The 24,603-nt window shown below is 38.6% G+C and overlaps 1 protein-coding gene across 14 annotated transcripts in view; it reads left to right on the top strand.

Annotated features, from left to right (window-relative positions):
* The window catches only part of BLTP1 (bridge-like lipid transfer protein family member 1), a 303,766-nt gene that overhangs the window by 14,289 nt on the left and 264,874 nt on the right, over window positions 1–24,603 (top strand). For all 14 annotated transcript variants that reach the window (XM_068941642.1, XM_068941653.1, XM_068941643.1 and 11 more), the window contains exons 4-14: window positions 972–1,050; window positions 1,557–1,621; window positions 7,508–7,694; window positions 8,963–9,044; window positions 9,646–9,839; window positions 14,699–14,778; window positions 16,909–17,059; window positions 18,922–19,078; window positions 19,839–19,917; window positions 20,738–20,829; window positions 21,725–21,842. In XM_068941642.1, coding sequence (XP_068797743.1) covers window positions 972–1,050; window positions 1,557–1,621; window positions 7,508–7,694; window positions 8,963–9,044; window positions 9,646–9,839; window positions 14,699–14,778; window positions 16,909–17,059; window positions 18,922–19,078; window positions 19,839–19,917; window positions 20,738–20,829; window positions 21,725–21,842 — 1,284 coding nt within the window. The remainder of the gene's footprint in view (window positions 1–971; window positions 1,051–1,556; window positions 1,622–7,507; window positions 7,695–8,962; window positions 9,045–9,645; window positions 9,840–14,698; window positions 14,779–16,908; window positions 17,060–18,921; window positions 19,079–19,838; window positions 19,918–20,737; window positions 20,830–21,724; window positions 21,843–24,603) is intronic.

Genomic DNA, 24,603 nt, shown 5'->3' with positions numbered 1-24,603 from the left:
CTGATTGTGCTTTTAATTTTCCTGTTGCTTATTCTTTCATGCCTGCATCTCTCTGCCTCCCAGAATGACTTTTTTTAAAGTTCTGGACTTTTGCAACTATTACTCGTAAGTGCAGTAGAAACTTCAATGCTTCCCCCCGCCCACTCTGAAGAGACAGCTGCATTAATTTACTTATGCCTTCCAAATTAGTTCCAAATTTGAATTTGTCTTCAAATCCAGCTTTTTTGGAACAGTAATATAGCTGATATACTGGCTGCTATACTTGATCAACAGACTTCTATTAAAATTTTTGTCTGTGAAATTGCTGTTAAGTAAAGACAGTTGGAAATAGCTGGCCAAATATATGTTTTTTTTTTTATAAACTTAATCAGTAAGAAAAACATAACATTAAACCTCATTTACAGTTTTAGATCAATTGATTAATGTTGATTATATTTTAAAAAATGTTTTGTGAATGAAGTGAAAAGCATTAGGAAAAATATGGGTTATTGCGTTACATGCTGGTACTTATTGATCCCTTCCTCCTGTAAACACAGCTTGTCAAAGGAATTGGACTGCTGATTTGATAGCCATTTGAAAAAATTGTTAGTTGGGAACTTTTATTTCTCTAATTACCCTCTAGACAGTCAATGGCTTGATCCTATAAATGTTCAAAATAGCTTTCCAAAGTCTTCTGACAAACTTGACAAGGCATCTGAATTTTGGAGTGAATTTTTGAGACTAGTGTTTCTGGTTGTATTCTTGGATGATGGCAGACCTGGCACCTTTTAGGTTTGTGTACTTTTTTTTGTCTTGCATGTTCTGAATTTCTGACTTCCCTTTTCCTCTGAAAGTCAGTGTTTTCAAAGGGAAAAATCAAGATATCCAGCAAACCCATTTCAGGATTCTTGAACACTTTATTTTCTTGATGGGGGGAATATAGTGTCATCGGCTTCAGGTTAATGTCCTATAAACACTTTCTTTTGCAATAGGTTCCTTCTCGTTCTCTGTGCTGTCTGGAAAAGTCATGGTTCGTGAAATCTATTACATCACAGAAGACATGTCTATCAGGTACAGATTTGCTATTGAGCATTATCAATTGAAACTTTGGATACTGGATAAGATTCTAGTTGCCCTTAATATTTGTAAAAGAAAACATTTTAGAATTTGAAGGAGAATTGTTTTGTATTAACAGCTTTCACTCCTGCATACTTCCATTCTTAAGTTTTGAAGATCTATTTTGGCCAAGTGGATTGCATGTATTTAATGAAATGCAGAATAATTTGTTACGTGAACTACAAACTAACAAATATTTTGCAATTTTGACTCTTATTGTTGCAGTTGGAAAGCCTTCAGAAGGCAATGGCTAAGGGCTTACACACAGGTTCAGCTAATGCAGTAACTAGTATAATATTGCACTATAAGGCATTAATGTTTTGTATATGCTTTAATACTGCTTATACAGTACTGAAACCGCAGATCTTTGCGGTATCTAAGGCAGCATGTCATGCAGCTGCACATAGGAGTGTGAGCTAATAATTCTGTAACTTCTATTTTATCTAATTTATTCAATTTAGAATCCAAGATGGATTTATCATATTTCGCTGGTGGAAGATGTACAACCCCAAGCAGAAACAGCATGGTAGGCTTCTCAAGAACTTTTGAAAGCTTAAATTTAAGTTACAGCCTACAGAAAATGTTTCAATTGCACAATTGTATGTATATAACTGATCTGTTGTTGTGTACCTGAACTACACTGAGCAATCTGAAGGTATTGGGTTTTTTTAACTGCCTGATCTATGTTAGTAGACTTGTACGACACAGTGCAATACATACAGGATTAATTATCAGGGCGTTTCTTGAGACAAACACTATTAACCGTAACAGTAGTCTTCCTTAACTGTAATCCAAACATAATTGATTCTGTGCGAAGTTTTAAACTGGGATAAATTATTAGAGACTTGGGAAATATTCTGGAAACTGACATTAGTTTTCAAATTTAACTGTTGTGTTGTCAGTATTTTAGCAACGATGTTAGAGTAAGGGATGTTCTTTAGTGTTTGATAACCATGTGTTTTAGTGACATCTGTGGTCAGATGGGGAAGTGTGGAGCAACTCCTTTGTTTTCTTCCTTCTCTATGGTTGGAATAGGAGGCCTGTCACCTGATAAGAGATTAATTGTATCTGCAAAAGCACTGTGAGCTAACGTAAACAGCCTGTTATATGTACTTAGACTTATAGGATTAGAATCTAGTCTTACGAGTGACTGAAGTTCTGCCTCTTTTGGCTTTTGAAGCATCGCAATTCTGTTAATTCAAAGGGATCAAGGCAGATCACAGCCAGAAATCATGGCTGCTGTCTGTAGCTGCGACTAGGGAGGAGGGCACTTATTGGGGAGGTCCATAAACTTTGGAGGGACTTTTTTGTTTTGTTTTTGTTTTTCCCTTTGGAAGCAGTCTCCGTTGATGATGTGAAGCTGTTCAAATGTGTCAGAAAGCTTATACCGCTGCCACTTTGTCAGTACCAACTCAGCAGTGGTAGAGTGCTGTATACCTATGCTATGCAGGTGTTTAAGACACCTTTCGAAAATATTGAAGTAAGTAGAAAATTTGCTCATTGCATTTTAATGAGCCTTCTAAGGTGATAATGTGTTATTCAAGTTCTCTTTACCGTAAGAAGACTTGTTCAGAAAGTGGAACCTAGTCATAAAGTTAATTAGGTTCTCTTAGTCACAGTTGTTGTCCAACAGGTTTTCATAGAATTTTCTTCATTTGCTAATTAAAATACATTTCTCTAATGGCTCATAGAATGCAAAATTAATTTAACTTAGTGCAATAGAAATAGTTATGTCTGTCATCTGTGGTGGTATTTTTGCCTGGTTGTATTACAAGGCTTTAGCTGTTTCTGCTGGAATTTAAGACAGTCTAATTTGTGGGCAAATAATCCAAGTAATAGTGGAAATCAGAAGTGTATAGGTCTGGCAGCAAAATAGTCTGAAGAAAATACTCTCTTAAATTATTACTTTTGTTCCTAGAGAAAATAACCTTACTCACTTTATTTTTGATTATTTAGCAGAGATGCTTTACTTTTTAACTTAAAGGAAAAATAAAATCTTCAATGGTTCTTAGTCTATTGTAAGTGTTTTTTTCCTAGTGCTTTGCTAGAAATATCTGTACCTGAACAAATTGCGAAGTCTGATAGTAAATTTCATCTTGAAGCTTCCTCTGTTTTGTTCGAGGATTACTTTTGCAGCTGTTCTACAGAGTGACTGGAAAATCTGCTGTAGCTAGACATTACTGATTCAGAGCTTTGTTTCAGGTCTCTAATAAAAGGTAAAACAAAATACAGCTGAGCTGCTTTTAAAAGGAAAAGGGGTAGACTGAACTGGGCGTTCTAATACTATTAAAAAGGAGAACCCACCAGATTCTTGCAAAAACACAAACCTTAAATCTTTTAATATTTTTGCTTGAAAAAACACACTTTTGAGGACTTGCATCTAAGCAATAAATGTTAGTTTCTCATTTGGTGTTGTGGGTTTTATGTGTTTATTCCTGTTCTGCAATGGAAGTGCTGGGTATCCCTAACAATAAAGTAAAATGCTACAATAATGGGAGTTTTGTCATTAATGGTGGTGATGTACTTAAAGCCCTGTTAGTGCAGAAATACTGTGGTCTCATTCTATTTTTCCTGTGACATATTAAGAGTATTGGAGGAGGGTTGTTCTTGTGCAAAAAGGGGAGGCTGGTTGTGGATCCTGAAATAACTGGAGGCCTCCCTGTGGGAGCTCCTTTTCAGGTTATTCCAGGTGAGCATCTGTGCATGACATCAACTGATTTGATAGAAGACTCTATTTGGTAATCTAATTTTCAGTACTGTTAGAAATGTAAGCAAGCAGCTGGACTTCAGCACTGGGACACTTTTAATTTTCTGAAAGCCGTCTTCCTTAATTTGTGCTTGAAGTTTGTATACGTCCCCATCTCCTGAAGGAACGTCCTGAAGGTTGGCTGGCGTACTCCCCACTGGCCTTGGGGAAAGAGAATGAATAGAAATTCAGTCAGGTATTCACATATTCTAGGACTGGAAAGGGCTTCCATGGTCATCCAACCCACTTAAGCTATAGAATTTTCCTCAGAAGTGAGACAAGTGATCTTTTAAAAAAAGATTGAGTGATATTAAGTACATTGCATGTTCGGTAAGTTATTCCAAAGTAAAACTGTTCGTGATGCTGAGAATTAGACTCAACCTTGATTTTAACTTCAGCTTCCAAACTTCTTACTCCTTTAAGTAAGAACAATTGAGTGTTGTTCCACATGCTTGTGGAATCTGTGCTCTAATCAAATAGCTTCTTGACCTTCTTCCTGATAAGCTGAAGAGCGTGGTAGTGCCTGCCAGTCACTGCTGACTTGCGAAGAGCCACTGACTTTGCAAGTCTCGTGAGATTATACGAAGAAGCAAAAACACGAGAGAAGCAGAGTCCGAAGCCTTTTGGAGAAGGATGAAGGTTATTAGGAAAGAGAGGTCTAATGATACTCAGTGAATGGCTTACTGCTCTGTGGTGTTAGTGCTTTGCGAGTCCTTTTGGTGTCCTCTTCCTGTTGAACTTTATAATCAAAGGGTAGATTGCAGAGATGGGTGTGAGGAGACATAGCTATTAAACCGTTGTCAGGAAAAAGGAAAGTAATAATGCTTTGCATTCTGTTTTTTCCATGTTTGTTTTAAAGTTAAGAGAAATACTTTGTCGTGAGATAAATTCACTTTTTTGAGAGGGTGGACACGAACATATCAAAATTAATGCATGTCTAACAGGAATCAAAGTAAATGCTACTGTCTTGCACTGTAATTTAAGCACGCCTCTCGTAAGAGTTAATCTGTGTTACTTGCGGAAGAGAAGGTTTGAACTGCAGAATGGTTGGATATTTATTATTGATTTTCCTATAGTAAAGTTGCATGTGCTGTTGGGGTTTTAAAAGTTCTTCAGTTTGACCTAGCAAGTGCAGTCCATTTGTCATCATGACAGTATGTTTGTACTATATTTGTATTGTCATACCAATGTTTGTCATACTAGTGTTGGAAGAGCTCCACAGAAGATGTCAAGTATGTGGATTATCTTCCTCCGTTGAAAGTTAAGTTAAGCCATTCTGGGACTTGAGAATGAACTTGTATGTACTTGAGAAATTAAAGTAACTTAGGAATAAAGTGGGAGGAATGTGTTGCCAGTAGGGCACACCCCAGATGTCTTTGCTTAGGTACTACAGCAAAATTATCAGTTTTCATATTGCAAAATTATAGTACAATTTGAGAGGCCCTTTTGGAAGGAGAAACACTCTTCTGAGAACCACTTCTGCTTTTTAAATATTGTCAGTAGTGGCTTGTTTCGTGTTCCCATTAGCTTTCACTAAGTCACAGCTGATCACACAGAACTCTTCTGGCTTTCTTAACTAAGCTCTTAAAGAAACGAGCAAAAATGCTCTCACATCCGGTGAAGAAATCCTCTTTGCTGCTTCCCTGTACGCAGGCTTAGCTCACTTTTAAGTTACAGAAAGGAGTAACTGTTGCCAGTTCATATGAGTGCTTAATGATCATATTTCATTTTAAACAGCACAGATAGTATCTTATAAAACCTCTGATGAAATGCTATATCTAGTGGGAGTATTAATATTGTATTATCTGGATGGGTGTGATATAAACATTTGATTAATTCTGAGTTTTGTAAAGAATAATACATCTTGATTAAACTCTGGAAGGCACATGTCAAAACCTTAACTGCCTCAGTCACCTTGATTTTTCCACAAATGCTGAAAAAACTTCAGTATTTTGGTATCAGTCTGATAGTTTCTTTTATGACATATGTACATGCTGCTTTTTATTATTTAAGTCTATGATACTCAGGTGTTCTTCTCTTTACTTCCTTGCTTTTTCAAAAATGTTTCAGGCAGATAAATTGAGGTATGGAGAAGAGATCAAATCTTATTTTTATGATTGAGAAGAAAAAGATATATATATTTTTTTTAAATCTCCCTTTAAATAAAGGAATTAGTGCATGTAATTTCATTTAGTAAATGAAGTCAGATAACTGCCTCTAGGGAATTAAAAAATACATTTATGTAAGTTCTTGGCGAATCTGAGATCTCCTGGGTGAATAATTGTATATTTCAGTGTTTGAGTATATCATCCTTTGCTTGTTATCTTCTTCATGCATGTTAACATTGCCAGTGAATGTATTTGATAGGAAGTACGCCTTCATGAGAACCAGGAAGGAACTGAAACTGTCTCATTAACCTTTCTCTGTCTCTTGTTCAAGAAAGCTGCGATGTATAATGAGCCTCCAGAAAGCACTGAAATTTACCTTTTTTTTTTTTTTTTAAATAATGTTATGGAGATTGCTGTGGTAATTTAGATTTGAGGAATGAAGAGTGGGTTATGTTTGTTGGGAACATTTTACTGTGTAGATAGGTAACTTCAGACGACAGGCGAGTTTGTTAGCAAAGAAAATTCAGATAATAAAGCAGATGTCTCCAAACTTAATCTCTTGGGCAGATACACTATGGGCTGCTGCGTTTCTTCTAGGTGTGACAGTAGCAGTGTTAGCTCTAACTTCTTAATTTCCTGTGTCTGAGAGTAGTGTTGCCTTCAGCTCATTCTCCATGAGTTACAGGATGGGAACTGCTGTAACAGACACTGATACTTCAGCTTCCTGAAGTATGTTTGACTTAGACCAGATCATATTTTAGAGCAGCTCAGGTCTCTTGAGTGAATATGTAATGGGCACTCTCTTAACTAGGTAATTATGGGGAAATTGTGTGAGCTTTTTCTCACATTAACTACGTAATTAGGTCATACTATCTTAAGGCAAAAATAAGTCAAAGTATGTCATGGTTCTGTATGTAATCAGTATTAAACTTGTTTTTAAGTTTTAAAAAAGGGAAGTTGATGTTTTAGCTAAAACTTAAAATTTGTGAAAGTGTTGATTGATTATATAAAGTCATGTTAGCTCTGCAGATTAATATTTTCTGTTTCTCTCTGGGCTTCCTCTAGTTCAGGCCTTCTGTATCACAGAGCTTGGCTGGAAGACCATTCAGTTTTTGAGACCTATTCAGTCTCGAGTATTGCTATCTGTACTAAAAAAGAAAAACAGAGGTTGCCACTGAGGCTTCTGTGCTGTACATTAATAGTATTTTTGTTTATTTTTATATATGACACTAAATAACCCTCACTTACCATTTTGTGCAATTCCTACCTGGATTTAGTTTTGGATTGTGACCTAAGAGTGAAATGCCCTTCAGGTGTTATATTTCTTATACAACTTGGTCTGCTAAGCTTTATTGGTTTGCTTAGAACAATGTAATTAGTGTGTGTGTGTGTTTTGGGATTTTTTTTTTTTTTACTGCTTTTTAGTATGTGTTTCAGCAGCTATTTGCTACCCTATAGATTCTTATCGCAAAGCATGTGTCTATTTGAAAAATTGTAGTTATTGTAGGGGACTGGTAGAGTTAAATTAGAAACCCTTCTTTTTCTACTATTTGTTCAGATCCAAAGGCAGAAACAAGACTGTATATTATGGTGAATGACTTTGAATTTCATGTGTATAACCGTTCTGAACTCTATGGACAACTTCAAGAACTGTTTGGCTTGGATCCCACAATAATTCCAGCAAAGAAAGAAGACGAAAAAGCAGAAATAAATGGAAGACAGAGAAGGCATACCAATCTTGAAAGGTAAACTGTTGTTCCTTTTGATACTTAGTTCAGCACTTCTCAGAACAAAGCATCAAACTGGGTAATGTTTTGTTAACATATGCTGTAGCAGCTGAATGGTTTAAGCATAGCTGAGAGAAATTGCACTGACATTCCTGACAGTCTGAATCTCTTTCTCCTTCCCTCAAACTTCCTACTATAATGATTAAAAAAAACCCAAAAGCCAACTGCCCTGCATATTCTTGTTCAAAGATGAGAGACAGATTGAAAACTCAATTTCAAGCACATCTCTAGAAAGGGAGGATGTGATGAAAAAGATTATATTTGCAGAATAGTAGGGGAATTGCTCCGTAGAATTAATAGTTGCTCGAGGCATCGATTAGACAAGATAAATGTGAGGTTCTATATGGTCTTGGGAGGACTTACTGGTTTTCCACCTTTAAGCTTAGGCTGATTTCTTGGGTTTTGTTTTTAGGGGTGTGTGTTGGTGTATAGATGGATTTTTTTTTTTTTCCTTCCTTAATAATTTTATTTCTTTTTCTTGAGTGCTCTAGAACATATGGTGCAGGGATGCAGAGAGTTCCTTTACGTGGCTCATGTATAGTGGAGTCAGATTTCGGTGATAAGCCTCTCCTTGGGCAGAATCATACCAAGCAGTGCTGCATGGGCAGAAGTAGAGGAGAACAAAGGAGACTTCAGTCCTTTCACTGCTTTTGGCTAGGCCAATATGTTTGGCTAGGGCAGAATTACATAGTAGGCCGCTGCAGCATGGTGCGGCAGCCTTGATTTTGTGTAAGGGCTGTGCCCGTGAGGCAATCTCTTCATGTTGTGCTCTTACATCCTTACTGACAGGTACAGCACAGGACTTGCACATTTGGGAAGGATATGTCTTGGAAAGTGACAAACCACACCAAAGACTTAAAAGGACTGTTCAAGGACTATTTAGAACAGGCCAAGATTCCCCCAAGGAAGATTTATTTCGTTATTGCTCTGTGTTAAACAAGACACCGTTGTTTTCTAGCTGTGTCAACTCACAGTATACAAGCACCCAAGGCTTAGCTGCATCTGCCTCCTGCTGCTCTTTCAGGCTCTGGAGGATTCTGCAGTAGACCGCTAGCAGGTACCTTACCAGAGGGACTCCTGTGGGAAGGAGCATTCCCCAAGAGCTGAAGTCTTGTAGCAGAAAAGGCTAGCTAGTTCTTCTGTGGAAAAGGCAAAATAATTTATTTAAAGAAAAAAAAAAAACCTACACACAAACCACAGACTTTTTTTTTTTCCCCCCCCTCTAGTGTTAAAGTAAAAACAGAATCTCAAGACCCTTCTTCTTCATGGAGGTCCCTTATTCCTGTCATTAAAGTCAATGTGAGCACGGTAAGTGAAGAGTCCCTAATAATGAACACCTTTAGCGGTATATTCTTAAGTCAGGCTTGCAATTCATTTAATTATGTGTTCTTTTTGAGTTTTTATTTTCCTTCATGCCTTAAGAAAATATTCTAAAAATATCACTTCTTCCTCCCTTGCTACCTCCCCGACCCAGTCGCAAATCCTACTGGTGCTCATGGAAACATGCTAATATTCCCTTTTTGTTGGTAATACTTGTGTGTTAGACTTGCAGTGATTTCAAGAATATCATCAACTAATTAAACTGGGCACTGTGTGTTATAGAAATTCTTTTGCTTCTCTGCATCTTTCAGTAGGGATGTTTAGATGCATTCCTTAAGTTAGTGCTGCCTATTTAAAAAAAAAAAAAAAGCCTATAAAAAAGCCAAAGAAACTGTTAATGAGGTCATAGGAGGTAAAATATTGAGTGTTTGAATATGCGAGGTAAAATCTTAGTTATGCCCAGATTATGGCGAGCATTTTTGTTCACAGCCTTTACTTGCATAAGGATGGTTGATCTGTATTATTATAGGTAAATTATATAAACAAAGCAGTGCATAATTGGAGTAATTGGCCTTTCTTTTTAATTTAGGGTCGCTTGGCATTTGGGAATCATTATCAGCCACAAACACTTTGTATCAACTTTGATGATGCTTTTTTGACTTACACCACAAAACCACCTTCTAGTCACCTTGATCAGTTTATGCACATTGTGAAAGGAAAATTGGAAAATGTTAGAGTCATGCTGGTTCCAAGTCCAAGATACGTTGGTCTTCAAAATGATGAGTAAGATACTTTATTGTTTACTTCCTTTATAATTTTGTACTTTATTTTAAGAAAACCAAGAAAAGGATATTGATTGTGTTTCTGTGACTTTTTTTTTTCTTGTTGCATTTAGATAGATGGCATTTTTACCCCTACAGAAGTTTTAAATGTTGGATCTTTGAACCTACTTTATTTACAGAGAAGAGTTCTATTTCTCTTTCTTACTATAGTTTTTCTGTATTTCCTATACAGAAAATGTTCTATTATATTTTTCTGTATTTCTATTTTTGTGTGTTCTGCTCTTCTGATTAATATTCTGCATTAAATTGTTATTTTCCTTCAGTCAGGTACTACAGCTGCACACAGGCTTTGTCAACAATTTTTAAGGATAAATACAAGGCTTAAGGTGTTGGCTTCTGTAGAGCTGATCAGCATATAGTTTGGAAAGTTGTCTTTAAAAAAATTAAGGAAAAGCTGCACAGTACTTGCTATAGTATAAATAAATTATCTTTTGAATACAGATTACTGATTTGTTTACTTCTGTATATTCTATTCCTTGACCAGCCAGTGTTGTTCAGCTTTTAACAAATGGTGTGGTAACAGTAAATGAAATAAAAGAAAGGGTATTTGCATAAAGTGGTTTGATATACTTTACCCAGCTAGACCTTTATGATGCTCGTACTGTATTAATATTCTGGATTGATTCAGTATGAACACACAGGCAGAATTTTCAGTGTGCCTGAGAGGTTGGGGTCCTTCTGAAGTATTATTTTCTTCAGTGCTTACAGTGTTATATGTTCAACAGATCTTCAGACAAAGCTGGTAATTTTCAGTCTTCTACAGTCTTTTTGTTTACTCAATTAAAATATGTAAATAATATATACTATCCGTGGACAATTTTGTGTTTGAATTCAAGTAAAATGATTACACCTATTCATGTATGTCCTAAACAATAATATGCAGAGAAGGACTTACTATGTTTGGAAGTAAACTGTAGTGCATTTCTATGTACACTGACTTTGTATCAACCAAATACTGTCATCTGTAGTACACGTTTATGTTTTCAACTTTAGATATTACTCTGTGGGCATATATAGAATTTCACTCTCTGAACACGATGACAAAGGAAGTTTCTTCAACTAACACTGAAAATGAACTAACAAGATTAAAACAAAGTAGGATTAAGATACTCAAGCTACTAGCTTTCTCTCCTACTTCTTCAGAGTGTTTTCCTTTTCCATTGTTACTGTCCTATAGCTCCTAATGGCTGAAGGACAGCATGTGTGCAGAGAACGTGTGTCCTAGTTTACTGTGTAGATGCATCAAGTGACCCAGTTCCCTGAAAACTGGGGATGCTTGAATCTTTAGAGCCTGCCCTCCTGTGCTTTTTAGGTTTAAAAATTAAGCTGTCTTGTCTTGCAGAAGTTCCTACAGGCAAAGCCTGTATAAAAGCAGTTAAATGACTGCAATTTTTAACAGACTGACTAATAAATACAAATACCAAGAAGCAACCTTGACGATTGTCATACTTATTACAAACATTTATTACAAAAGTGGCACCTCCATTGCTTCATTCTGAACAAATACTCTAAAATTCAACAGAAAAACTATGCAAGGTAAAGCAGATCAAAACAGAAGAGAAGTTTGGAGACCTGTAACTAAATCAGCAGGCTCAAAGTGGAAGTTTAGAGCAGACATTGAAAAGTCTGATAATGAAGGATACCGACATTGTCTAATCTGTTCTTATAAATGGCCTGTGAAGGGGTTTCTGGTTGCATTGATCATGCAATTCATCATTACTGAGGGGGAGGGGGAAAAAAAAAATTTGGTCTTTGATTTTGATCGGTGCCATACCTGGGTTTACCACCTGTCTGTTATAACCTAACCTATGACCAGCCTTAGACTAGTATAAGGAAAGGTATTGGGAAAGGAAAAGCTGCTGTTTTTGGCTGCTGTATTATGTATGCTGTGGCCTCTGCTTTCTTTAGTAACATAGAATGATAAACTGCTTCAGTCAGCTACTCTGTTTTCCTATTCTTTTTAAAAAGAGAATCAACAAAACTCAGGACAAGGTACAACTCAGAAGATAATATTCTTCGTATATGAAAGTGGATTGGAAAAACGGGCAAACAACACAAGTATAATAAACTCAGATCAGAACAAAAGCAAGAAAGGGAAGGGTTTTATTACTATTTGAATATGCGGACATGGTAAAGGTATACTGAAAGAACTGCAGAAGAAAGACTGGGAAAGAAGTTTAACTACCATGTGGTCCATGTCTCTCCCACCCACCCCGGCCCCTTTCACTTCTATTTAATGTAAGAACTCATAACCTCTCTTCAGAAAGTGGAGTATTGCAAAGATGAAGAGGATGACACAAAAATAACATTTGACTGGAGGACTTGGCCCTTCTGTCAGCTACTGAAGCTTTCCTGTGACTGTTTTCCTCTTTTCCCACAGCCGCGCTGCAGTGTCCTTTACAGATTTGTTGACTGTGGAGTTGTTTAAATGAAATTGTCTGTCCTGAAGCAAGGTTTACCTCAAAATAATTTTTGAAATAATTTTGTTTTAAGCTTTAATCTAAGACATTCGGCCTGTATGAGTAAACGCTATTAGGAAGGCAAAAGTAAACAACTGTTAAATCCACCATGTGCATTTATAGTATACAATTATAGCAATTTTTGTTCAAACAGTAATGTAATTTTCTCTAGGGTATTTCTGTAGTCCTAGGCAAATGTGCAAAGTGCTTCAAGAACTGTTCCCTCTCTGTGCCAGAGTCTAGGAGTGCCCTTCATGAAAAAGGGATAAGTATCCTGTACTTCATAGAGTAAAATGCGTATTATATAGAACAGAAGGGGGTAAAATTTGCCTTTGTATACAGGCCCCCCTAAGCTGCAGCTGGCTGACCCTCGTGGTGAGATACCAAGCTTCTTAAATAAGATGCAGACTTTGCCTGCCAAAACCTGCCCCACTGAGGATGTTGTTGGACAATAGCAGATAACTGCAGTGGTTAGAGAAGTTACTGGTGCTGACGTATGCAGTAGGTTATGCTGTGAGCTTCTCTTCTGTCACAGTACGAAGCAGAAGGGCTTCCTTTAAGTCCATATTGATGGTATGTTCAGCTTGAGCAGCTGAAGATGCTAGTGTACATGCTGGGCTATGCAGTAGGGCGCTTTTCAGTCTATTGCTGGTTTATGTGCGACTGTTCTGGAGTGCAGGCAGAATAAACTCTCCATAAACTAATATTTCTATAGATCTAACTTTTTTTTTTCTTCCCACTTCTATTCATGAACTGCTGAATGGATTTTTTTTCATATCTTGTTTTATTTGCATCTTCCTGGGGAGGCTACTTCAATTTTAGACAGAAAAATGAAATGACTGGAAAATTAGGAGTGAGTAGAAAGTATTTCATCTTTCACTGCTGCCATTACTCTCAAAGTAAAATTTATTTCAAATGTCCCGCTCTGTTGCTTTTGAAGAACTTCCTGTGATACGTGAGCTCTGCATCTGCTATCTTCTTTATTTTCCAAGGTTGCCTGCATTTGAAATGAGGTGTGGTAAAATGAGTAACGTACTTTAGCAGATGAGTCTTGGACCATATATTTTTGTCATCGGAATTTCTTATTTTAAGTAGTGCAAGCTTATAAAAGTGGCTGGAAAGTGAGGAAAAAGCATCTGCTTTCTGCCCTTGCTATAACTATACTGAAACTGTGAAGTAAATATGTGAATTAAGATATGGCAATACTGTAAAAAAGGAAATGCATTATATTAATATAATAGTGTTAGAAGTGTTTCATCTAATGGTTTTACTATTTGGGTCCTTGTATGTTACTAAGAAAGAAGAGCAATTTTTTTTTTTCTAATGGTCTAATTACTGAAGATGGCTTGTCCCTGTGGTTCAGAGTGCTATTTTAGTGTGTTAAAAAAAAAAAAAAAAAAAAAAATTAGCAGATAAAAGAACATGATATAGGACAAGGAGAAAGGAACTCTTCATGAAATGAAACACTGAAAGTAGAACTTCAGTATCTGATTATGGATTATAATACATGACAAATGTCTTTGTGCAAAGATGAACATGGTACCTTAAAGTTTGATTTTTAGCTAAATCCGTGAATTATTTTATGTAGTAATAATAATTGTATAATGAGCAACAACATATGTTTTTTTTTCCTCTTTCAGATGAGGGTAAACATAGGCTAGCAATATGACAGCTGGCTTTTTAATAGGGAACTTGATGCCAGATAGACCGAGTATTCACAATGTTCACTTTCAGAAGTTCACTGAGTCTTAGGAAGTAGACCGACTGGGAAGTGCAGCTGTGACAGGGAGGGAAAGAGAGAAGTGGAATTATCACTTGTACTTTAAATTTGCTTAAAAACAGATGCATGTGGGCAGGCTCTGGCGTGCTGTGACTAACCTAGGCGCTTCCCTAGATTCTAACCACCCTTGTGGTGATAAGACTGATACCTAGTAGATAAGGTATAGCCTGTCGTTCTTGTGTCAGTCTCAAGTTAGAATGCTGGCAAGGGCAGTGGACATGTGGAGCTGGTGTCTTGGGATCATTTCAAACTTGAGCCTTGCCCGCAAAATCTTCCAGGTCAGAAACCACATACGCTGTATCCCCACTGTTACAAATAGTGTCTTTTGCTGCCCATTACATTTTTGCTGAACAGAGTTAAATAATAATGGTAAATTATTGTTGGCAGTTTTATTGATGATTCCAAGGTTAGATATGCACTACTTGTAAGCTAGAAGTGAGCCTGACCTATGTAATCTCTTGCATTGTGCTTAACACGTTCCATTTAAGTGCTTGAATTCATTAAGATTCATCTTAGCGCATCTCTTAATCTCTCTATTTGCACTTTTTTTCTTCTTTACAGACCACCAAGGCTGATGGGTGAAGGTTTTGTTGTAATGCAGTCCAATGACGTTGATATCTATTACTATATGGATGAACCAGGTATCTTCTGTTAAATAAAAAATATTTTGATGGGATTTGAGGGCTATTTATTTCATTGTCTAGATTTGCTAGACAACTTTTTTTTCTTTCATGCTGAAAAATAAGGGGGAGTTGGTCCATTTGCATCTTTAGACGGATAGAGTTAATATAATATTTTGGAGTCAATAAGAACATTCTTAAGTATTACTTACTAAATCCATCCTTTGTTTTTTCTGCAAATGGAAAAAACAGTTTTGACTGAGACAGATGGGAGAGAGCTGATGTGTTACATATTTAGTGTAGACATGAAATTTTGAGCCATGTTCTTTTTTAATGGTGATTGTAAGCTTTTTAGATTAGTTAATCATCTAAGGTCCTGGAGAATTCCAAGGATGAAATGATAAAACTATACATGTTTATATAGGTGAACGGTGTTATATAGATGTGGGCACTCTGTCAGCAGTGCCTTCTGTGTGACTATATGTAACATGCAAGCAATTAATCTTGTATTTGGCTGTTTATCCTTGCAACAAGTTCTGTTTTAAGCTATAAACTTAAGTGATGTAGGTTTCTGGAAGTATTTCTGGGGAGAAAAAGTGGTCAATACTTATTACTGGGTTTTTGGAAAGTGTATTTGATTGTATTGATTTCTGAGTATCACAGGGTCTGTTTTCTTTATTTTGAATCTAGTGCATTATATTCCCACTTTATTTTGCTGGGGTGTTGGTGTTATGTGTGGTTATTTTCTTTGTCTGCAGAATCTTTTACAGCATTGTCTGGAATGTGTGCTTGGGTTCTTTTTGGTTAATATACTCTTTGCTTTTATTGTGCTCAGATGTTTTCTTTATCAGCTAGAGATCTCCCCCACTCTGCTGTAAAATCCCCAGCCAAACAAAACCCTCTATCAAAATGAGAAATCTACTGCTCCATGCCTCTTTGGTTTTCTCATTAATTTTGGAGTTGAGGATAAAATGAATGAGGTGTTGCAGATGGCCCTGAGAAAGATTGATATCCACCCCATCCTTCCAACTTTGTGCTTCTTTAAAGGGCCCTTTTAAAGGGCTTATTTCAGTCTCCTCCTTTGCTGATTCAGCTGGCTCTTGAAGAGCTTCTGGCAAAATGAGCTGTTTGTATCCTATGGGTTCCTTATTTCCCCTCAACTGGTTCTTAATTAGTGTGAAGTTTTAGGATGTCTTTCCTTGGATATTGTGAAATGTCTGTTCTTAGTGGGTCAGGTGGTAACAAGACTGCCTGTTCAATACGGCAGGTAGGGTCCTGTAGTGACAGCAGTTCTAGGGAGAGGCACTGGACATCGTCTGATTTCTTGTAATACCACCAGACTCTCTTTCGGTCTGCCCAGCTAAAGCGTATCCCTTTTATTACTGTAAGAACTGCTCAGTTATTTTGTACTGTATTGTTTTGTATCACTTCCTCCCTTCCCTCACTTTTACTAGTGGACTGACAATACTTCTTTCTTTAACTAGCCAGAAGCAAAAGGCTTAGGTGGAATGTTATGGGAAAGCACATCAGTGTCATAGAAAAACGGGCCAAGAGTAACATTTTTGAAGTGTTCTGGGAACCCTGGAGTGGCACTAGAGAAATGTTAGAGTGCAGGTGGGGGGGAGGCATGGGAGAACCTCTTGAGCCGAGAGGTAAAACAGTCAGTGATGCTTACTGATACAGGATAGGGGACTATTTGGAATCATTGCTAAATGTTTGAATTTTTACTAGTAATTCTGGGTCCACTGTAGCAAGTCTTTTTTTCATCTGCTTGCATTGTTTGGGGAGATGATTTTAATTTAATCTTATCTGATACAAAACTTGGTCTGCAAGTAGGACTCAGAGCTGAACATGGTTGCATGAAAGCCTGTATTGGCAGAAAGCAGATCTAAAGGATAAAACTCTGCTCTGTATGTCAGCATTTCACTGACATCAGTGAGCAGCACTTTAGAAAACCCTAAGGATTTTCGATCATATATTCTTTCCCTTCCCTGGGGAATGTGCATTGAATTGTGGCTTGATACTTATTACAGTGATCTCAAATAAGACTGACATCAGAATGTTTTAATTGTGCTGTGCTTAATGAACAGTTTTCCTGCTAATTTGAAACAGCTTCCTTTGATAATCTGTTTATTGTATTATGCAATATAGGTCTTGTACCAGAGGAGACAGAGGAAAGTAATGATGGAGAAGCAAACAATGAAGACAGCAAATTACAGGATCTGCCACCATGTTGGGGTTTGGACATTGTTTGTGGAAAAGGAACAGATTTCAACTATGGACCTTGGGCTGATAGGCAGAGGTGGTATTGTGATTTACATCTTCAGTTTTAGTCTGTAATCTCTCATTGTTAAGAAAAGGTTCTGAAATTTCTATAATATGTTTGCTCAGACTTCTAATTTGTAGGAGTTAAACCAGGGAGTCTAAAGTAAGAGTTCTGCTCTGGTGCAGGATGCTGTAGGATTAGTAAATTCACCCTTGTTTACTGTGTTGGCCTTCCAAAGTTAGGACCACTCAGTGAGTTTGTTCTTAAATTAATTTATAGACATAAATAATAAATTTTTAATTAATATCTTTGCTTCCTATTTCTTAGTGAATGGAGTAGTTTTATTATTTATCAAATGTATATACCTAAGGATTTCATCTTTTAATTGTTTACGTTCAAACTGTTGTTCTTAGTAGCTGCCTTCTTCAGAGTTCATGGATGGAAATACACTGTATATCAAAGAGGAAAATTTATAGATGTATGAATCGGGCTAGGAAAATAATGAGGAGGAGTCATTTACCACTGGTGAGGAGAATCAACCACTGGATACAGTCCCCCAAAATACTCATTTTTAGATATTTTAGTGACAAATGTTAGGCCACAATGCTACTGTTGTTTTTCAGTTAGCCCTCTGTATTTTGCTTTTGAGTATTTCTGTTGGAGACAATAGGATTATTTACAGAGTAAAGATTATTAAGTAGAAGTGACATAATCAGTGCTTTCCCATTTTTCCTCTACTAATTACAGATTGATACTTTTCTTGGCCTCCATTTATCCTCCTGTGAAACTGTTAGAGTTAACTGTCTCTTAGGAATGCAAAGATGGCAAACCAAGAGTATTCATTACACCTGACAGAGTATTATAGTATTTAAAAGAGAACGCCATTTCCAGAACAGTGCTTTGCTGGGAACATGAAGCTAGGGAATCATGAATGATATTTTTAATACTACCAAGAAAGCTAGCTCTGTGATGGTATGCTTTTTATAATTTTAATCGGTTAGATAAAAGGCAGTTTGGTGCCTGTGCAGAGTATATATGGGAACATCCTCTTGCCATGCCGGGGGTAGAAGATAGGATTTTGCAAAGTGCCTCAGTGTTTTAGAAGCACAGATCTGTAGAAATTCTGTGGATTTTGTACTTTCAGTTTGTCTAAGGACTTCTAAAAATACCAATCTTTAACATTCCATGTAATAAAATGTTGAATTTCCCCAGGCTAGTGTTAACAAATGTCTATATAATGACTTCGACTTTTTCTTGAGCTTTTGCGCTGCTACAGTGGTCAGATGCTCGGTGCCCAGAAACTCCTGCTCCTCAAATATCTAAATTTCGCCTTTTGAGAACTACATAAGCTGTGCAGTCTTTACTCCGTTGCTGTGGGTTTCCTTTCATGTAGTTACGTATTGAGATCTGAATTTGCAGAAATGTAGACCTCATTTCATTCTCATTCTGAAGTCCTAACCAGTTTGCATTTTGTGTGTTTCTGGGCTTTACATGAATTACTTATAAGCAAACCCAAGCATAGACAGCTAGCTTCCTATTATGTTTCTGTAGTAGGCTGTAAACCAGTGATTAGGAAGAAGAAGAAAAACATAGTTTACTTGCTTTCTGAATTAAAATATCTTTAAGTAATTTATGGCCTGTCCATTTATGGCTCTTATTCAAAGTCATTTCTCATCATTGAAACTTGGAATTTGATTTCAGTAATGAGTTGGAAGACTTCCTGCTGTTGAAGAGTGAAGATCTTAGAATTCTGAAGATTTAAACAAATGCCTTTCTTAGCCTATAGGCTGGTTTCTAAAGACTTGGCAACACAGCTCACTGGTAAACCATTAAGTGATAAATACATATTTTTTTTTCCTTGAATGAATAAAAATATTTCTTTTTTTATTTTTCACTAGGGATTGCTTGTGGAAGTTTTTCTTCCCACCAGACTACCAGGTTATGAAAGTCTCAGAAGTTGCACAGCCTGGGAAACCAAGACAGATTCTTGCTTTTGAACTGCGGATGAATATCATTGCTGATGCCACCATAGATTTGCTTTTTACCAAAAATAGGGTAAGTAATGAAATCTTCTCTAGAAAACGGTTTGTTCCCACTGTGATAACATTGGGCTTTTTGGTTGTGCAAGCCTTCAGTTGTCTCAGGGGTGTGTTCAGGGCTATAGTTTTAACAACTAAGAGACTCTGTTTCTAACTCCCAGGATTCTGGGTAAACCCTTAAAAGAGAAATACTGGCTGAAACGCACTAACATGGGCTGCCTTACTTTACGTTTCTTCTAAACTACATCTTAAGCTGTGTTATCTCTTAATTTTGGGAATAGGTAACCTGATAAATTTCCTGTGCAATCTTACATTAGGATTGTGCTTGCCATGATGGAGAGAGAATTTCTTCTGATATTGGGGGGGAGAGATGAATATGTATGAGGTTTGGATTTTTCCCCTCTTCCTAGTCCTATTAACAGAACATAGGGTGACTTCATTCTTCATCTAGTTACACCCTTTTGGTGACGGAAAGGGTAATGTAATGTTACTAAGAGAACAGAAAACTATGCTGTCTTTATGTCTTGAATCATAGTATCTTATTGTATTTGTAGACCTAAATCAGCATTTATTAAGCCTAAAAATGATAAATACATTATTTAGTATCATTGGGTATTGCACATAGTTCGTTAGTAATATTTCTGAAGGAAGGCAAGAAATACTTCAATACAGGAATTCAGATGTGAATGATGATGCTCAGAGGCATAAAATACACTCAATGTTAAGAGCCTAGAAATAATGTTTGAACTTCTTTTTCTTCCTCTTCTGCAATATAGGAAACTAATGCTGTACATGTAAACGTTGGTGCAGGATCGTATTTGGAAATAAATATTCCCATGACAGTAGGTGAAAATGGTAAGTTAGGGCTAAACTTAATTTGCTTTCTTAATGTTTTTCCTAAACACCTATCTTAATTCTTAGGACTCTGAATATCTTACATTGTTTTTCTTTTATGACTATGAGACGTATATTCTTCTGTAAAGAAACAATAACAATTTCCTTGTATCTTTCACTGCAAGACATAAAAACACTTAGGTATGTAATTCAGTTGCTTCCATATTTTGCTTGGGTTTGGAAGCGCACATTTAAATCCCTTAACTACTAAAAAGAGTATAATTTAACGGTGTGTGTGTGTTGAAGCAGATCACATGTATTTTGTCGAGTCAGAGCACCAAGATGTCTTGGTGGGATTAGCGTAGGAGGTTAACTCTAGAAGCATGGTTAGAAATGCATTATAAAAACTAAATTCAGAGGTAGTGTATTTAATAAATTTAAAAAAAAAAAACAAAACCCAAGGTAAGGTTGAGGTAAAGGTGAAGTGTATTTCTTCGGTTTGTTGATGTTGTTGGCAGATATTGAAGCCCTTTGTTAAACTGCTCCTGTTCTCTTGATTCTTTCGGGCATATTTGAGTTCTATTGTGCAATTTAAGCCAAGATCTCTAGAGCCTGAGCCTTTCCAGAAACAGCAAGAAGATTTTGTTATCCATCTTACATGCAGACAGAACGTGTTAATCTTTTCATTGACAAATAATAGAGGACAGAATTATCAGTACTAATTCCCACCCTGATATCTTTGGTTTTTAGTAGACTGCCAAAATCAGTGGTGATGCTTATTAAAGTATATGTTCAACTCATGTTCTGAACAATTATGTTAATGTTTTGTTTTGTCTGCTAGGCTACTCACCTACAATTAAAGGGCAGCTTTTACATGTTGATGCCACCAGCAGTATGCAGTACAGGACTCTCTTAGAAGCAGAAATGCTAGCTGTAAGTTTGCATTAATAAGCACATAGTTTGAGTCTCAAAATGACTTTTATTTTAATCAAGAATATATTTATTTGGCTGCATCACAGTACTTCAGATGATTATACAATGCAGGAAAATGCTCTCTGTGTGTATTTCAGAGAACCTTAATGCGTAAGGAACTTAGGCATGTCTGTAACTATACACCTGTATAACTCCCAGTGAATTATGTAATGTATCTGCAAAATTATGTGTATTGAAAGTGGAGGACTGCAGTGTTATTTACAAATCCTGTCTAATTGACCATATAGCTATATTGTTGATATAGACTTTACAGTAACAAATCATTACAATTGTTAGCTGTGCTAGAGAATGATTGTGCGTGTACGCAAATATTGCTAAGTACTTAAACTACGTGAGACAAACTTAACATTGCATTGTTCTTTGGTATTATTTTGTCTTAGTATTTGCCATACGTGAGCTGTAGATAATCTTTTTCACTAGATGTTAAATGACTAATATATTTGTAATATCTAATTTTCGAACATATTATGGCTGAAAATAATACATTCTGAGAGGTATCTGTAGCATGTTGAGAAAAATGATACTTTCATTAAAAAGCTTTGAATTATAAATTGCTTGGAGTAGCTACTGCAGCAGATAGTAAGTTTGTTGAGCAGTATCAGAAGTTCAAAATATACCTTTCCAAGTAGATGACTACCTTACCACTTGACCTTCAGACACAGAAAGACAGAGAAAGAGATGAAATGATTTAGGAACTGGAGTGGCCTTCTGTTCATCTCAGCAGGAAAAATGTTTTAATTATTCAACAGAGTAAATGTGTGAACACTGCTGAGCTGCAGAGGCAAGCACTGTCAGATTTCCAAGTAATTCTGATGCCTTGATTTCTTGTTCACAGTTTCATATTAATGCAAGTTATCCCCGGATATGGAACATGCCACAGACATGGCAATGTGAACTCGAGGTTTATAAGGCAACCTATCATTTTATCTTTGCTCAGAAAAGCTTCTTTACAGGTAAGTACTTTACTGAAAAATTTACATATCGATTTAAATATTCTTTCTTTAGGATTTCTTTCCAAATCTTGCAAAGGCAAAGTTTTGGCAATAAAGAGGCACATACTGTGGTTTGCGATATTTAGGATAACAAATCATCCCTGGAGGTGAAGTTCTGAACGTCTTTATTGGCTATTAGCACATAAGCAAAAGATATTCATGTATTTCAGTAGAGATGTTGAATATTTTTTTTGAACATATAAACCAAATTAAACCAGTTAGGTTTAAATTCATTTCAAATTTAAGATTCCTTTTTTCTTACCAGGACTATTGATTTGTTAAATATTTATTACCTCAGAGAAATCAATATCTTATGTTTTACTCTTCTTTGGCTGATCGATTTTTTTAAACCACTTAGGCTTTTGGTTGTCTCAACTTGACTAACAAATGATAACTGAAAATAATTGACTCCTTCAGACTTTGCCTCGGTGGAAGAATACACGCGTGCAATGCTGTACGTGATACAGCATGACGAAACTATGACTGAATGTTCCACCTCCAATAATAGAAAGAGCATAGCTACATCAATGTGGCACTGCCTGGGCTAATTACCACTGCTGGCAGAAAAGATTAGGCCAGTAATCTTAATCAGTACTGCTGTGCTAAGAAAGTTATTTTCCATGTGAGGCCTGAGAGATGACATGCCTAGTGCTGAAATACATGCCGTAGTATACAAATCGATTCAGAGAGCTTCAGAAGCTTTATGAGCTTCGTCATAACCTCTGTGTTGGTGGGTGCCGATGGCTCACCCCGAGCAAAATGGGTCGGCGAGCGACAGGTCTGCGTGGCAGCCGAGGTGGGGTGGCGATGTCTCCGTCGGGGTCGAGAGCTCCAGGTTGCCTTGCCGGGCCGTGTGCGTGCGTAGCGATGCTGCTTGGGGCCTGCCGATAGGGAGAACGGTCAGTGTTGATAGTCGGGGTTGCGTAGGGAGGGCCCGAGGGTTCCGTGAAGTGGAACTGTAGGTGGCCGTTGGGACGGAGAATTTGGGACGCGTCTTGGTAGGGCTTGTTGTCGGTGGTTATGCACGGTGGCGGTGGCTGTGGAGAGGGAAGGGTAGGGTCTCGAGGCCGGGAGGAGGTGGCGAGGAGTCGGTGGGTATGGAGAGGGGGTAGGTCTTTGTTTGGATGTGGTTGCGTAGGTGAGGGTGTGGAAAGCGAGGCTGGTTGCGGCCGTGGGAACCTGATCACGGTCAACGTTGATGGTCTGCGGTGCGTGCCAAGAGGAGAAGTGCTTGGCGAGCGGAAGCTATAGATGCCAGGGGAGCGGGAGAGGAGTCGCTGCTTATCGACAGGGATCGATATCGATAGCTATCGCTATCGATCCCTGTCGATAGGCCTGGAACTGGATAGGGATCGATGCGGCAGCCTGGGGAGAGGCGTTGGTGTTGGTGGGTGCCGATGGCTCACCCCGAGCAAAATGGGTCGGCGAGCGACAGGTCTGCGTGGCAGCCGAGGTGGGGTGGCGATGTCTCCGTCGGGGTCGAGAGCTCCAGGTTGCCTTGCCGGGCCGTGTGCGCGCGTAGCGATGCTGCTCGGGGCCTGCCGATAGGGAGAACGGTCAGTGTTGATAGTCAGGGGTGCGTAGGGAGGGCCCGAGGGTTCCGTGAAGTGGAACTGTAGGTGACCGTTGAGACGGAGAATTTGGGACGCGTCTTGGTGGGGCTTGTTGTCGCTGGTTATGCACGGTGGCGGTGGCTGTGGAGAGGGAAGGGCAGGGTCTCGAGGCCGGGAGGAGGTGGCGAGGAGTCGGTGGGTATGGAGAGGGGGTAGGTCTTTGTTTGGATGTGGTTGCGTAGGTGAGGGTGTGGAAAGCGAGGCTGGTTGCGTCCGCGGGAACCTGATCACGGTCAACGTTGATGGTCTGCGGTGCGTGCCAAGAGGAGAAGTGCTTGGCGAGCGGAAGCTATAGATGCCAGGGGAGCGGGAGAGGAGTCGCTGCCTATCGACAGGGATCGATATCGATAGCTATCGCTATCGATCCCTGTCGATAGGCCTGGAACTGGATAGGGATCGATGCGGCAGCCTGGGGAGAGGCGTTGGTGTTGGTGGGTGCCGATGGCTCACCCCGAGCAAAATGGGTCGGCGAGCGACAGGTCTGCGTGGCAGCCGAGGTGGGGTGGCGATGTCTCCGTCGGGGTCGAGAGCTCCAGGTTGCCTTGCCGGGCCGTGTGCGTGCGTAGCGATGCTGCTCGGGGCCTGCCGATAGGGAGAACGGTCAGTGTTGATAGTCGGGGTTGCGTAGGGAGGGCCCGAGGGTTCCGTGAAGTGGAACTGTAGGTGGCCGTTGGGACGGAGAATTTGGGACGCGTCTTGGTAGGGCTTGTTGTCGGTGGTTATGCACGGTGGCGGTGGCTGTGGAGAGGGAAGGGTAGGGTCTCGAGGCCGGGAGGAGGTGGCGAGGAGTCGGTGGGTATGGAGAGGGGGTAGGTCTTTGTTTGGATGTGGTTGCGTAGGTGAGGGTGTGGAAAGCGAGGCTGGTTGCGGCCGTGGGAACCTGATCACGGTCAACGTTGATGGTCTGCGGTGCGTGCCAAGAGGAGAAGTGCTTGGCGAGCGGAAGCTATAGATGCCAGGGGAGCGGGAGAGGAGTCGCTGCCTATCGACAGGGATCGATATCGATAGCTATCGCTATCGATCCCTGTCGATAGGCCTGGAACTGGATAGGGATCGATGCGGCAGCCTGGGGAGAGGCGTTGGTGTTGGTGGGTGCCGATGGCTCACCC

This window comes from Struthio camelus, chromosome 4, assembly GCF_040807025.1.
Source record: "Struthio camelus isolate bStrCam1 chromosome 4, bStrCam1.hap1, whole genome shotgun sequence".
In the NCBI taxonomy this organism is placed as follows: Eukaryota; Metazoa; Chordata; class Aves; order Struthioniformes; family Struthionidae; genus Struthio; species Struthio camelus.
Note: the sequence above shows the minus strand (reverse complement) of the source record. Positions and strands in the feature narration are given on the sequence as shown.